General features: G+C 41.0%; 1 protein-coding gene and 1 non-coding gene across 3 annotated transcripts in view; one reads left to right on the forward strand and one right to left on the reverse strand.

Moving 5' to 3' along the window:
- The first annotated feature begins 1666 nt into the window (after positions 1 to 1666).
- SNX3 (sorting nexin 3) overlaps positions 1667 to 16519 on the forward strand; it is a 43952-nt gene continuing 29099 nt past the window's right edge. Inside the window, exon 1 of one of the 2 annotated variants that reach the window (XM_045080235.1) lies at positions 1667 to 2059. In XM_045080235.1, the coding sequence (XP_044936170.1) occupies positions 1964 to 2059 (96 nt within the window). In that variant the 5' untranslated portion in view covers positions 1667 to 1963. Of the gene's footprint in view, positions 2126 to 16519 lie in introns of both variants that reach the window. The other variant, XM_004753456.3, reaches the window with a different exon arrangement.
- On the reverse strand, positions 6998 to 7101 carry LOC123392149. The gene has a single exon (XR_006606854.1). It is a non-coding gene; the product is annotated as a U6 spliceosomal RNA (small nuclear RNA).

The following is a 16519-nucleotide window of genomic DNA, read 5'->3' on the forward strand; positions in this document are numbered from 1 at the left end:
TCTCCCCTACAATCTATACTCAATTCTTGAGCTCACTGCTATAATCATACCAGCCAAGTTCCCATTTGGTCTCTGGCAACAGGAGACAGGCTCAGCAGGGAGTCCTGTCTGCACATACTTATTCTAACTTTACCCTTACTCTTTGAAAGATACTCAAAGAAGGCTTCTTTGACCACCCTGTCTGATGAGCTTGTCTTAAGGGACTTAAGGGATACAACTCTCTATCAGATTATTCTAGCTTTATTTCCTTATAGCACCAATCATATTATTATTGATTCTATCACATTATTCTAGCTTTATTTCCTTATAGTACCGATCATATTATTTATTGACTTACTATGTTTCCCCCAAGGACTCGATAGCCAACCTGATGAATTCAGAGAATTTCCGTAACTTATTTACCCTTAACTCACTACTATCTACTCTTAACTCACTACTATTTACAGTTGAAAAATACCTACTAGACCTTCAAGAAATATTTGTTGCACTAATGAACGTTGATTTTTCAGAAAATAGTCTGTATTATATTTAAGTAATTTCTTTATTCCAACTGTTCTTAGTGTTATTAGGAATGGTTTTTAATGATCTGGGCAATTTTTCAACTTAAGGGTCAGATTATTCAAAGTGAAATTTCTGAAACTCAATATACTTTAAAAAATGCAGACATAGTTGCAGAACTATGCCATAAACAGAGATAACCCTCTAGGCAGGGATAGAAACATCCTTCTACCTCAAAGTTCGAAATCTCCATTTGCTACAGATGAACTACCATCTACTGTTTTTTTTTCCAGGTGGCTCCCCCCCATCCCCCAATTCTTAAAAATTCTTATCTGAGTTTAAAATGCTGTAGAGGGACGCCTGGGTGGCTCAGTGGGTTAAAGCCTCTGCCTTTGGCTCAGGTCATGATCCCAGGATCCTGGGATGGAGTCCCACATCAGGCTCTCTGCTCAGCAGGGAGCCTGCTTCCTTCTCTCTCTCTGCCTGCTTCTCTGCCTACTTGTGATCTCTGTCAAATAAATAAATAAAATGTTGTAGAAATATGTTTACCACTTTTCTTTCTTTCTTTTTTAACTTACTGGAACTTTGTGGGAAATGAGGGAAGAAAGTTGCAGTTTACCCAAACACAGGTCATTAAAGGCAGGTTTCAGCCCACTTAACTACGTTATTTTGTTCTCGAGAGCCCAACAGTCTCCAAATGGTTTGACCTTAGTGCTGTGATCTGGCAAGGTCTTTGTCTGTATTCCACTCTCCTACTTAATCACCTACCATTTATCAATCTAGATACGCGTCTGGTCAAACTGTCACGATGATGTCAAAAACAGAATGTGAGGCACGTTAATGGTTATCTAGAAATGCATTGTTCAAGGTAAGACCGGTGAAAGGTTGACACAGAGTTAGCTGGAGTTTCATTTCGACTGCGGGCAAATCCCACAAATCTAGCCGTTTAACTTTTGTTCTCGCAGCCCCCTAGACCGTGAAGATCATTTCCGTGCTCCCTCCCACCGCTCCAGGCCCAAACGACTGCAGAGAGACAGGAAGCGTCCACCCCCGGACCCCTAGGTCCCGCCGAACCCCGGCCTCAGCCTGGCGGCGACGCGCTCGCCCGGTGCATTGTGGGCACTGTAGTCTGGCCGGAACCTGTTCACGACTACAAGTCCCGTGACCGTCATTGCCCCGCGGCCTCCTCGCCCTCAGTTCCCCTCCGCGGCCTCCGCTGGGCCTCCCCGGCCCAGGGCGCGGCGTCCCGGCGAGTCAGCTGTTTCTCGCCGGGGCCCAAGAGGCGGAAGCCGGAGAGACGCAGGGAGGAGCTTCGCGTGCGGGGTGAACGCCCGTCCTACGTGCTCGTTCGCTTCGCGACCGCTGTGCGCGAGCCCGGTGTCCCCGCGGCGGGCAGCAGCGGCGGCGTCGGTGGAACGCGGAGGGGGCGGAGGGAGTCCGCGGCGGCGGCGGCTGCAGTAGAGAAATGGCGGAGACCGTGGCGGACACCCGGCGGCTGATCACCAAGCCGCAGAACCTGAATGATGCCTACGGGCCGCCCAGCAACTTCCTCGAGATCGATGTGAGCAACCCGCAGACGGTGGGGGTCGGCCGGGGCCGCTTCACCACTTACGAAATCAGGGTCAAGGTGAGGCTGTCTTTCTCCCCTTCGGAGAGACCCCTCCCGCCGTCCGTGGTCTCCCCCTGTCAACCCACGAGTGGTCCCCTCCGGCGGCTATAGCCGCCCAGGCCGGGAGCTCCGGGCTGACTCGGTCCGGCAGCCTTGTCCCCGGGCGGGGTCTTGGGCCAGGGCCCCGCTTCCTCTAGGGCTTACTCAAGGGGTCTGCAGAGTGAGCTGAGCCCAGCCCTGGTATGTGGAGAAGGTGCTCGAAGAAGAGGGCGTGGGTTGAGCGCCGCTTGCCCCTCAAGCAGCTGATCTGGGAATGACATTTGAGTTGGAAAGGTGTAGATCTTTCGAGAACACAGTGCTTCCTCGGGAGGAGAGCTGGATCTGACTGAGAAAGGGGCTTTGCGCAAAGTTGAAGTTTTCCCAGTCTTCTTGAGCTGGAGACTTTTTTCCTAAAGGTGGCCGAGCCAAGCTGGTTGGTTGTTCCAGGCCTTTCCCGAGCTACCAAACTGACTAGGTTGTACACTTCTCGGAGCAAAATCTAGTGGGTGTTCATAAAAGCCTGACGAATTTGGTAGGGCTGAGCCTGGAGAGAACAGTGATAGACCTTAGCCTTCTGGGCCACCATCGTGCTAAAGGCTGAGGTGTGGCGAGTGTTGTCTACCTCACAATCCAAAACTACAACTGCTTTTAAGAAAGCCTATTCCCTTAGGGATCTTACTCTCTTAATTTCGAGATTTGCACTTAACTGAATGAAGGAATCAGCTGAAGTAGAAACACACTTATAATTTCGTAGCTAGTGTTTGATAGCAAGTAATTCAGATGATTTGAAAGATGCTAATTGAAAATAGTGCTTCACTTTCACTGTAGTTCAGGATTAAAGAACTTTCTTATGTATGAAAGTATCTTTAAAAGTTAATGACTTGAATTTAATGAAATGAATTTAGCTGTTAAAAACGGCAACAGATTTTACTAAAAATTAAGAATTTCACTTTACAGTAATCGAAATTTACATAACAAGTTACTAGTAATGTTTAAATGGAGTAATTTCTCATTAACTTGTGCATTTTTTTGTGCATATGGTTAAAAAACAACCTATAATTTGCCATCTTCACCATTTCTAAGTGTGCAGTTCAGTAGTGCTAAGTAGATTCATGTTGTGAAATTTATGCATTTAAAAAATATGTGTTGCTAAAAGAATTTTAATAATCAGACTTTAAAATGTGAAACTAAAGTTTATGTTCCAAGTCAACCTGGTGTCCCTACGGATTTGTAAACTGTGAGCCATATGCAGTTTTGTGAAAAAATCCAGCCTCCAGTATACTCAAGGAAGTGTTTTACCACAGAAGCCTAGTGAAAGAGTAAGGCCCCCGGCCCTTTTTTTTTTTTTTTTTTTTTTTTAACTTTTGGAATGATTTTAAAATATATGGCAGAATGTTCACTAAAAAGAACTTCCTCTTTTACCCTAATTCACCACCATGTTTTCCTTTATTTTTTGTGCTAAAACAGAAGTTGGTATTCCTGTTTCTAAACTTCCATAGTTAGTACTTCCTGTCATACAACTGAAGCAGAATCTTCTGCTTCCACTTCCTCCATTTAATAACTTCGTGTTTATCTTGCTGAGTGCATTGTATTAAAAGCATTGTATTATAATTTAATCATTTAAAAATACATCTGATACTTGATTACTGCATAGCTGATGGGACACTTTAAAAATAGTGTTTATGGTATGATCATTTACATTTTTAAGAATAATCCTTTTTAAGAGTGGTTAATAAGTTATGGAATGAACAAAGAATACACCTGCATTGGTTTGTATTATATAAAACAGTTTTTTGTGTTGTTAATGATGGTATTAGTCATAAATGCAGGTATCCCAAAAAAAGTGTAATTGAGTTTCTAATGGTTGTGAAATGACATTGGAGTTTTTAATATGTGGTGTGTTAACTTAAAATTCAGAACACCTTATAGTAAGACAGTAGGTCTTACTTAAGTAGCATATGATTTTTTAGAGTAATTACAGTCTTGTGTTAAGGTAAAATGGCCAAGAAGATGAATAGTTAAGTCATTTTGTAATTTTATTTATTACTACTTTCTAAACTGTTGCTTCTCTCCCTAGCCCCTGTTGCCTGCCCTTTGCTACTGAATTGCCATGTGGAGTTTGGGACCTTAAACTATCTTATAGTTACTTTCTAATTCTGGTCTTGAGTAAAGTGTTCAATTTTATAGAATCTGATTGAAATTACTCTAATTCACAAAGTAATTTTATCTAGATAGTGGTACTTTAGAATGGAAGTTTCCCAGTCTCCATTTATCTTTCGGTTTGAGGGTAGTGTTTAAGACTATTAGGATCACTTGATTAGTATCTCTGGCCTTTTGAAAATAATTGGTACAGTGTTAATGTTTTTAAAAATTGTTCTAATGGGTAGGTACAGCAGAGAGCACCATAAATGATGAAAGGTTTAGGAAAGCTCGGGGTTTAGAACTATTTTGGCATATTAAAGAGAAGTTTAAAGGAGAAACTCAGTCACTATTTTTGAAGTTTGTACCATAATGCCACCTTAATTTTCTGGGGATTTGAAGTTAGTTCAGATCTACTATTGTAGCTAGAGACAGTTGTTTCAAACAAGTTAAGGATCTTTCTTGAGCTTTGAGTTCATTGAATAGATTATAAGCAGAGTAAGGTCAACAATCTAAACTCCATTTCCCCTCTGTAAAATAGGTATGCTAGCAATAGCATGTACTCGTAGGACTAAATGAGATAATGTATGTAAATCTCCTTAGCATTGACTGGTACATATACTAAGCTTTCAAAAGTTACCTCTTTCTAAAAACAGTTAAGTTCTAATTTAAAAGGCAGTGATCAACTAACTACACTTTCTGAGTTACTGTGCAGTTGAGTTACTAAAATTGTTAGATTTTCTTGGCATGGAAGTATACTTTCATTGCGGCAGATGTAGTATAAAAGAAGCCATCTTGTTCAGGAGCTTTTTGGTTTGTTTGAAGTTTTTATTATTTTGTGTGATTCCATGTAGAAAGTTGTGATGTCGTTTGGAAGGTGGTAAATTTCATATTAAGCCCCAAAATATTTAATAGAATACTTCATATTTTAAGATTGTACATTTCTTGTGATTATAATAGTATTCTTACAGTTTTATTGAGATATGGTTGATATACAAGGTATTAAAGCTGTACAGCAAAATGATTTTTTATGTGCATATATTTTGAAATGATTACCACAATAAGGTTAGCTAACATGCAACTCCTCGCATAGTTACAGAAGTAGCCTTTTAAAATTGAGGCTTATTAAAATACAAAGCTGAATACTAAAGTTTAATCAACCTTTTTTTAAAAGATTTTATTTATTTATTTGATGGAGAGAGAGAACATGAGCAGGTGGAGGAGCAGAGGAAGAAAGAAAAGGGAGAAGCCGACTTTCTGCTGAGCAGAGAGCCGTATGTGGGACTTGATTCCAGGACCCTGGGATCATGACCAGAGTGAAAGGTAGACACATAACAGACTGAGCCACCCAGCCATATATTTTTTTTTAATTAAGATTTTATATATTTATTTTAGAGAGAGTGAGTGGGGGTGGGGGATGAGGGGCAGAGAGAGAAGAGAAACTCAGGTAGACTCCACGTTTAGTCGGGAGCCTGAATCAGGACCGGAGCCAAAACCAAGAGTGGATGGATGCTTAACTGACTGTGCCACCCAGGCGCCGCAAGTCTGATAAACATTTGGACAAGAAAGATGGTTAGTAAAAGTAGCATTTTGACAATTTTCCATTCTAAACCCATATTGGTGATTTTACTCTGTGTGAGTCCTCTCATTTTAAATTGGAAATTATTAATATCGGGATTGGAAACTAAGAAATACATTCTTAGGGGCTCCTGGGTGGCTCAGCGGGTTAAGGCCTCTGCCTTCCGCTCACGTCAGGGTCCTGGGATCAAGCCCCTCATTGGGCTCTCTGTTGGGCGGGGAGCCGCTTCCTCCTCTCCCTCTGCCTGCCTGCCTCGCTGCCTGCTTGTGATCTCTGTCTGTCAGATAAATAAAATCTTTAAAAAAAAGAAAGAAAGAAAGAAATTCTTAGACTTGCTATCAGTATTTATAAGAATGTTTTAGTAAAGGGCCCAGATATATTTTTTAATGATGTTTTAAAGAATCAAGGTATTTTATGTCAAAGGACATCTGCAGAATCTAGGTAGCTTTATCAGCTGGCCAGGAGATGTCTGATACGCATCTTTGCTGGTGGCTCCAGCTGGCTTCCGGGATCTCCATGAAGGATGGACATGTCACTAGCTTTCAAGGTTCTTACCTAATCCATGCCTTAAGATGGGGGAGGGAAGCAGTGACAGTTAAAAAGTAGTCCTGCTATATTGGGCTACTAGGGACTGTTCTGTATTGTTCATTATAGTACTTTAGGGAACCAAAGCATAGACAGTTGTCTCTCACCCAAAGTAAATTATCTGACTAGTGTCACAGCCAGGGTTAGATTGGAAGTAGTCTGGTCCTGGTTCAGAATTGCTTCACAGCTGCAGTTCATTTAATTTAAAACAGGACATTAAAACCCTTGTTGTCTGCAGCCTCGTTTTGGGGCACCCTTGGGTGTCTGAACACTGGAAGGAAATCCCAGGGTTGGTACTCTTGAGGCCTGAGTTGAGTCTTCAGTAATGCACGGCGGGTAAGACGCACCCAGGAGAGGCGAGCAGCTGCCAAGAGCTTGCTGTTAAATTCTGTGCTCTGATGAGACCTGGAGGGAACTCGTTGTTGACTGGCTGGCGGGTGATGTTATAAAAGGCAGGCCTTTTTTTCTGTGTGTGTTGAAGCCGAAGAGGGGACTTAGCACTTCAGTGCTTCTTCTATTCAAGGCGCTGTGCTATATATATGTGTCTATAAAATATGGAGTGTTTCATGAATTTGCGTGTCATCCTTGCGCAGGGGCCATGCTAGTCTCTGTATCCTTCCAATTTTAGTGTATGTGCTGCTGAAGCGAGCACTGCTGTATATATATAACACGGTCTTTGAGGTAACTGAAGAGAATAGGGAATATTCCTGTTTTGCTGATGTAAAAGCTGGGGTCCCTGTTGATCTGATCCTCATCTTTGGTCCCTTCCTCATTCTTGCTTTATGCTCCAGGCCTGTTGAGCTGCTTGTACCTCCTGAATAAGCTGAATTCTCTTTTATCCAGGCCTCTTGTGTCTACATACTTCCTCCGCCATTACAGACCATCTTCCTGGGGTGCCTGGCTAGTTCGGTTGGCGAAGCGTGTGACTCTTGATCTTGGGCTTGTGAGTTTGAGCCCCACGTTGGGTGTAGAGATTACTTTTAAAAATAAAGTTATTTATTTATTTATCTTTAAAGATTTTTCTTTATTTGTCAGAGAGAGCGAGAGAGCACAAGCAGAGGGGGAATGGCAGGCTCTACTGTAGGCACAGGGGTAACTGGCCCACCAGGTCCCCCTTGCTATCATTTTTCTAGAGATTTTGCTGATCCTTGGAATTTAGATTGGATTTCCTTCCTGTGTAGCCTTGTAGTCCTATGAGGATTAAATTTATTTGCTTATTTGTGGCTTCCTTTAGTTCTTGTGTCTTCCACTATAAGCTCCTAGAGGACAGGGACTGTCATGATCACCCTTATTCAACACCTGGCACTGCACTTCCACGTAGTGGACATTATGAATAATGACGTTTAGGAAGGTTAAGTAACTTGCCCAAAGTCATAGGTATTAAATGGCAAAACTGGGATTTGATCTACATTTTCTGACCTTCAGAGCCTGTATTGACCATTCTCCTGGGGAGCTTTTGAAACCATTGTCTTCTTTCATTGGGCAGAAGTGGGATTTGGGAAATGGTAGTTTCTTTATTTATTTTTAAGATTTTTTTTTTTAATGTAAAAAAATATTATTTTTATTTTATTTTTTTTTAGGAGAATGAATGATGGAGAGAGCATGAGCCGGGGGAGAGGAAGGGGGAGAAGCATACTCCTTGCAGAGCAGGGAGCCCAGCTAGAATGCTTCTTAAACTGTCATTTCCTGAGGTGCCTGGGTGGCTCAGTGGGTTAAGCTTCTGCCTTCGGCTCAGGTCATGATCCCAGGGTTCCTGGGATTGAGCCCTGTGTCGGGCCCCCTGCTCCGCAAGGAGTCTGCTTCTCCCTCTGCCCCTGCCTCTCTGCCTGGCTCTTGCTCTCTCCCTTCCACTCTGTTTCTCTTTGTCAAATAAATAAATAAAATCTTAAAAAAAAAAAAAGCACCCTAGCAAGGACGCTTTACTGATACACAGGAAGGCTCATTCCTGGTTGCACCATGCTCTCTGTCTCTGAGAAGTATGAAACAAATATTTGGAACCACAGTGGTTGGTAGTTAGATGTGATTTAGAAAGGCAAATTCTAAGTAAATAAATAGAAACAAATCAGCCAACCAGAACAAAAAAGCAGATCCTGATAGAGATCTGAGAGTGGAGAGGAAAACCAATGACACTTACCAAAGATAGAAAACTGTTTTTGGAGGGGAGGCAATTTAGATACTAGCTGAAAGTGTAACAACCTGTATAGCTCAGCTTTTTCAGAAGAAGGGGAGGCATTGGCTGTATTCAGCCAAGACAGTTGTTTTTGCCACTTGTACTGTGTTCCCATGTAAGAATCAGGGGGGTAAGCCAGGAGTTAGGGAAATATAAAATATATATCCATCTAAGAAAGAAATAATAATAATAATTATTATTATTATTATTTCAAGTGTGCACATGAGCCCAGGTGGGGAGGCAGACAATCTTTTTTTTTTTTTTTTTTTTTTAAGATTTTATTTATTTATTTGATAGAGATCACAAGTAGGCAGAGAGGCAGGCAGAGAGAGAGGAGGAAGCAGGCTCCCTGCCAAGCAGAGAGCCCGATGCGGGGCTCCATCCCAGGACCCTGGGATCATGACCTGAGCCGAAGGCAGAGGTTTTAACCCACTGAGCCACTCAGGCGCCCCCCCCCTTTTTTTTTTTAAGAATTTGTGTACTTATTTGTCAGAGAGAGAGCACAAGTAGGGGGAGAGCCAGGGTCCTTGCCAAGCAAGGAGCTTGATGTGGGACTTGATCTCAGGACTGTGGGACCATGATCCAAGCCGAAGGCAGATGCTTAACCGATTGAGCCAGCCAGGTGTCCTGGGACAGAGAGAATCTGCTTTCATGTAAGCAGAGCCAGCAATTTTTTGAACATCAGATAAGAGAGATGGTGTCCAAGAAAAGCAACACTGTAATCTCAGTACGGTTATTTACTGATTTCATAGTTAATGACTTAACCCATTCAACCAGAATTTTACATCCTTAAAGAAATATTTAGAACCTAGGAATTTTGACATGGTAGTAAAATGTGGCATATGATGTAACTTTCAAGGAAGGTGGTATCAGGATACAGTTTGGGCTGTTCTCACAGAGTCTTCAACAATAGAGTCTTTATTTTTTCACATGACAGGTTTCAGAGGCAATCTTGGGCTGTTACCCTGGCTTGACTGTCAGCTCCCAGCATCACATCCATCTTCTAGCCAAGGGGAAAATGTATTCCTGCCCCATTGCCCTTTTCCTCAAAAAGAAGCTGGGAATTTAGTCACATCTTCAGCCATGTGAAGAAAGGAAGAACACAATAAAGAAGTAATTGGGATCAGCCCTTCTAGGGTGTGGCTTTAGCAACATTCTGATAATCTCTCTTAATTCTTTACTTTTTTGCTGATGTCTGATTTCAAAGTTTAGAGGAAGGTGGGTAAGAAATAAAATTGAGTTCTCATTAGTTCTGACAATCTTTTTTTTTTTTTTTTTTAAAGATTTTTTGTTTATTTTATTAGCATGAGTGGGAGGGCCAGTGGGAGAGGGAGAAGCAGACTCCCCACTGAGCAAGGAGCCAGGGATCCCAGAACCCCAACCTGAGCACAGATGCTTAACCAACTGAGCTACCCAGGTGCCCCAGTTTTTACAATCTTAAATGTGAATGAGTTTTGATTTCTTCCTGAGAATTAATTTCGATAAGTTGAGAAAGACTATTGTTAAGACATGGTATATCTGATAGAGGCATACCATGAGATTGGGGTTGGATTAGAGGTGTTGAAAATACATGATTAATCTTTTTTTTTTCTTCCATGGCTGTTTAAAACTATGGAGGCAGTTCTACTTAGGACCAGCATTTTAGTTGATGGTATTGAATGTTAGAGTATATAATTTGAGATACCCGAATAAGTGAGATCATTGTCTCTTACCAGAAAATCATAGAAGACTTGAAATAATTTTCATAAAATTATTTTGTGTCTAGCAGTATCGGAACGGGCACTTCCTAATTCTTTGCTCTCTAGACTTTGATTTTATCACTGATGGATCATCTCTGTTTGCTTGGATTTCCTTAAATTATTTCCACACTTGCCACCTATAGATTGTTTGCCTTCTGTTTTTTCCCCACTCCTGCCTTGTGGGATAGTAAATTTGGGGATTTTGATCCATGCAGAGGAGGAGAGGAGTCTCAGATCTCCTCTCCTTACATCCATTTCTTTGCATCTCACTCCTCTTTTGCCTTGACATTATTCGTTATCTTGAAGTGGAAACAGAAGTAGATAAAAGTCTTGTTGGCTAGGCATATATTATGTATTGTCAGGTCTTTATTTAAGTTTATACCCAGGGGTGCTTGGGTAGCTCAGTTCATTGATCATCTGACCCTTGGTTTCAGCTTAGGTCATGACCTCAGGGTTGTGGGATAGAGCTCTGTGTCTGGCTCTGTGCTCAGCGCAGAGTCTGCTGGAGATTTTCTCCCTCTCTCCCTTAAGCTTTCACTTGTGTGAGTGCGCACACACACTCTCTCTCTTTCTCTTAAATAAATAAAATCTTAAATAAATGTATTTATAGTCAGAGATGCCTCCCATATTGTGTAACTTGAGAACTTTTTTTTTTAAGATTTATTTATTTATTTGGAAAGAGGGGCAATGAGTAGGGGAAAGGGCAGAGGGAGAGAGAGAGAGAGAAAGACTTGAAGCCAACACCCTACTGAGTGTGGAGCTGGACCTGGGGCTTGATTGATCTCTCTGTCCTGCCCTAAGCTGAAATCAGGATTCAGAAGCCCAACCTGCTGAGCCACCCAGGCACCCCACTGAGAAAATTATTAAGACACTAATAGATTTAAAAGAAAAAAAAAGGTACTAATAGATCTAGAGCAGTAGTGAGTAAGCTGTGGACTTCCCTGTTTTTATAGTTTTATTGGAAGACTTCCACAACTCAAGGCAATAAATTTGTGTTTTAAGCTACTAAGTTTGTGACAATTTGTTACAGCAGCAATAGGAAATTAATAAGAATGACCATACCCTTTTACTAAAAGTCATTTCCCCGGGCACCTGAGTGGCTCAGGTGGTTGAATGTCTGCCTTTGGCTCAAGTCATGATCCCAAGGTCCTGGGATTGAGCTCCAGATCTGGCTCCCTGCTCAGTGGGGAGTCTGCTTTTCCTCCCTCATGGTCTTCTGCTATTGCTTGCTCGCTCTCTCTAAAATAACTAAAATCTTTTTTAAAAACTGGGTATAAGAAAAAGAACCACATAATCTTTAATAGGGTTTTTTAACCCACTGAGCCACCCAGGTGCCCCTTTAATAGGGTTTTTTATCCTTGCTGTTATCTGGTGCTCTTATATGAGAGGGGGCCAACTTCTGAGACTAGACAGATGTAAAATTATGCGTACTTTGTGATGAATACTGTGGATTATTGGCTCTTGGTTAAAATTTAGCTTAGAAAAGGTATAATTCTTTATTATTAGCCTTTGACCCTCCATAATTCTAGGCAAGTTCTTGGAAGCAATAGTATCTTATATTTGTAGCACACATTGGAAGAAAAATACTTTTGAGTTTGTATCTTGTGATTCTAGGTTTCAAAGTCTAACATTTAAGTATTTCAGGCAATAAATGTATAACTACACGATTTCTTCTGATGTTACATTTTTTTTTTCTTGGATTTCTATTTTGGAAAGAAACCTGCACGTTAGCCTCAGGCATTTATTTATAATGAGTAGGAACAGGCGGTTCTTTTAAAATATCCAGATCCATTTATGACAGGATAGATCTTAAAAATCCAACTTTAAAAGGCTATGAGGTATATGAACTATATCAAATACGTAAGGCACCCAGAATTTCTATATGAAGAAAGTTCAAGAATGTCAAAGCTAAGGAAGCATTGTAGAAGAAGGATTTTTAACTATAAAATCTGATAAAACATTCATAAAATTAAGAAAGTATTTATAGGTTGGAGTAGGCTATTAGTTATGAATACTATTCAGTGGGTTATTTAGAAGGATGTTCTGTATATATTCTTTGATTTGCTTTTCTCTAGAACATTTGATAGCCCTTTGTCTAGAACTGTTCTAATACAGTAGCCATTAGTCATAAGAGGCTATTTAAATTGAGGTGTTAGTTAGAAGCTACCAGACATCTATTTCCTTGGGATTAAAGTTGAATTGTTTGACTTGTCTTTAGTTTATTACAAGTGATAATTGGGCTTGAATATACGGTATGTGTCATATATAAAGGGACCATTGTATCAGGGCTTTTTCCCTTGAGTTTCTGTAACCTTTTGCCCCATCTCGTTGTCGTTTCCAGTCATTGGTCACTCACAGTCTGTTCACTGTTATCCTTTGGCGAAACTCCCCAGCATGCGCTGACACACACCCCCTGTTCTCTGCTGATTAAGATAGAGAAAATTTCCTAATCCAGTCAAAGGTTAGAGACTTACTTTCTTTATAGGATAATTTTAATGTATTAGGAAGTTGAGCACAAGTTTGGAAACTATAGTTAAGCTGTAGCTTAACCAAAGAGAACTGGGATAAGAGTAAATGGTGCCTTTCAGAGTGGATAGACTCTTACTTCTCTTCAGTGTTGTACAGGTACGTGTAAAATATGAGTGGTTTCAGTAGGTTTCAGTTACAGTTGCCTTCAGGTCTGTTGAGAGCACTGGGCCTTCCGGTGGTATTTAGCTCAGGCCCCTGAAGTAATTTCCTGTTCTTCACAGAAGTTGGATCTCTTACAGGTCTTGCTGTGGCCAGTAGAAGAGGAAATCCCTTCCTGCCCCACTTCCTCAAGGGTTCTTAATAAAGGCCTCAGGAAAATCTGCTAGATTAAATGTTAACGACTAAATTCTCCTGTAGGCAAATGAAAAGCAACTCAGCGGAGGACATTAAATTCAGATTGTAAAGCACTTTGATAAATCTCATTTGGGATGCCTGAGTGGCCCAGTCAGTTAAGCGTCTGACTCTTGATCTCAGCTCAGGTCTTGATCTCAGTGTTCCTCAGGGTTCCTATCTCATTTAATATTAGCTGTTGCTATTATTTAATTACTGAGTTGGCTTTAGCTTTCTATTGCATTATCAAAGAGAAGGAGGCGCCGGACTGGCTCAGTTGCTAGAGCATGTGACTCTTGATCTCAGGATTGTGAGTTTGAGCCCACGTTGAGTGTAGAGATTACTTTAAAAAAAGAGAAAAGAAAGTACTGAATTTAGTAAAGGATTGGTTTTCTTTCTTTTTTTTTTTTTTAAGATTTTATTTGTTTATTTGACAGACAGAGATCCCAAGTAGGCAGAGGTGGGGGGGAGGAAGCAGGCTCCCTGCGGAGCAGAGAGCCTGGTGCGGGGCTTGATCCCAGGACCCTGGGATCATGACCTGAGCCGAAGGCAGAGGATTTGAACCCACTGAGCCACCCAGGCGCCCCTATCATTGAAATGTTGTTAAGGAAAAGTAAAAACTCTATAGAATCTCTTACACTATTGCAGAGTATATTATTTAAACGTGATAATGGATGGTAATGATGGTTGTACAACAGTGTGAATGTACTTAATGCTTCAGAGTTCTGTACATTTAAAAATGTATACTCTGTGACATATAATGGTAAATTTTATGTGTGTTTTATCACATAAAAATAAAATATGAAAACGGGCGCCTGGGTGGCTCAGTCATTAAGTGTCTGGCCTTCAGCTCAGGTCATGATCCCAGGGTCCTGAGATCGAGCCCTACATCAGGCTTCCTGCTTGGCGGGGAGCCTGCTTCTCCCTCTCCCACTCCCCCTGCTTGTTTCCTGCTCTTGCTGTCTCCCTCTCTATCAAATAAATAAAGAAAGAAATCTTAAAAAAAAAAAATGGAAACAAATAATGGAGGAGGAGCAGTTGAATAAGTTAATGTAATGTTTTCTTTGAAGTTACCAAAGCAGGGAAGGAAAGCAGTTTTTCATGACCCCCCCCCTTTTTTTTAAGATTTTATTTACTTATTTGACAGAGATCACATGAAGGCAGAGAGGCAGGCAGGCAGAGAAAGAGGGGGAAGCAGGCTCCCCGCTGAGCAGAGAGCCAGTGCGGGGCTCGGGGCTCAATCCCAGGACCCTGAGATCATGGCCTGAGCTGAAGGCAGAGGCCTTAACCCACTAAGCCACCCAGGTGCTCCTCTTCATGACGTTTTAACAAGAATCTCTGTCCTTACCCATTTATCTTGGCTTCACCTCTATTTTAGAGGTGCCGGGGTGGCTCACTTGATTAAGCAACTGTCTCTTGGTTTTAGCTCAAGTCATGATCGCCAGGTCGTGTTCTGTGGTCAGCACAGAGTCTGCTTCAGTTCTCTCTCTGCACTCTCCAACCCCCCCCCCGCCGCTGCCCCTGCTCCTTCCCCTACTCACAGGCCCTCTCTCGCGCTCTAAAAATAAATAAAATATTTTTAAAATTTTTTAAAGTTTATTTTAGTTGTTATTCATATAGTCACTCAAGCTTTTTTGTGATTATTTGTAGGCTATATCATTTTCCATCCTTCGCTTTTAACCTGTTTATGTTTTTGAATGTTAAATGTGACTCTCGTGGACAGGATATAATGGTAATCTTTTTTTTAAAATCCAGACTGACAATCTCTGTCTTTTGATTGAAATGTTTAATAGTTATATGTTTAATGAAATTATTGGAGTGATGGGTTTATTTCTGCCATTTGATACTTTTTTCTTTTTTAAAGCTTTTATTTTAATTCTGGTTAGTTAATGTATACCATGTTAACGTTAGTTTCAGGTGTGCAATACTGTGATCCAGCAATTCATACATCACCCACTGCTCATCACAAGTGCACTTTTTTATTTAATTTATTTATTTTTAAGATTTACTTATTTTACTACTTCTTTTAGAGAGAGAGTGCGCACAAGCGGAAGGGGCATAGGAAGAGGGAGAGAGAATCTCAAGCAGACTCTGCTGATTGCAGAACCCAACACAGGGCTTGATCTCACAATGTTGAAATCGAGACCTGAGCCAAAAGCAAGAGTCAGACTTTTAGCTGACTGTGCTGCCCAGGTGCCCCTTTCAATTTGTTTGTTTGTTTATTTATTTATTTATTTATTTTGAGAGAAAGCATGAGCTGGGTGGGAGGGGCAGAGGGCAAGGGGAGAGAGAATCTCAGACAGGCTCCGTGCCCAGCGCAGGAACAGGTCTTAGAACCTGAGCCAAAATCAAGAGTCATATGCTTAACCAACTGAGCCACCCAGGTGCCCCACAAGTGTACTTCTTAATACTTATTCATTATATCTCATTGTTTTTCTATTCCTCCTTTACTGCTTTTTTTTATTCAATAGATATTTTTAATATACCATTTTAATTCCTAAGATCTTTTAAAATTCTTCTTTAAATTATTAGTGTTTGAGCTAGGAATTTACATCATAGTATGATTCACTTTAATGCTAACTTAATTCCAGTAAAATATAGAAACTTTGCTCCAAATATAGCCAGTTCCTCCCCCTTCCTTTGTTTTATATTGTCATGTGCATTATGTCTTGACATAGTACAAGGGTAACAGAAGAGGTTTATAATTGTTTTATGTAGTTGTCTTTAATGATCTAAGAAAAGAGAAAAACACATTTCTACATTTACTGTGTAATTACCTTTACTACTGCTCTTATTTCTTCATGTGGATCCCCGTAACCATCTGTTGTCATTTCTTTTGAGCCTGAAGGGCTTTCTCTCTTTTTTTTTTCCTTTCTTTTTTTTCTTAAAGATATTTATTTGAGAGAGAAAGAGATAGTGAGAGACAGCACAAGCAGGAAGGAGAGGGAGAAGCAGGCTGAGCGGGGAACCTGACATAGGGCTTGATGCCAGGATCCTGGGTGGTTGCTTAACTGACTGACCCATCCAAGCACCCCTGAAGGGCTTTCTTTAGTGTTTCTTGTAAGGCAGATCTTACTATAAATTCTTGCAATCTTTGTTCCTCTGGGAACAGTTTATTTTGTATGTATGTATGTATTAAGTAGGCTCCATGCCCAGTCTGGAGCCCCTTGTGGGGCTTGAACTCACAACCCTGAGATCAAGACCCGAGCTGAGATCAAGAGCTGGATGCTTAACAACTGAGCCCAAGGTACCCCTTCTCTTTATTTTTGAAGGATAGTTTTGCTATCCTAATAGTGAATAAT

This window comes from Mustela putorius, unplaced genomic scaffold (genome assembly GCF_011764305.1).
Source record: "Mustela putorius furo isolate JIRA1106 unplaced genomic scaffold, ASM1176430v1.1 tig00000450_pilon_pilon_pilon, whole genome shotgun sequence".
NCBI lineage: Eukaryota > Metazoa > Chordata > Mammalia > Carnivora > Mustelidae > Mustela > Mustela putorius.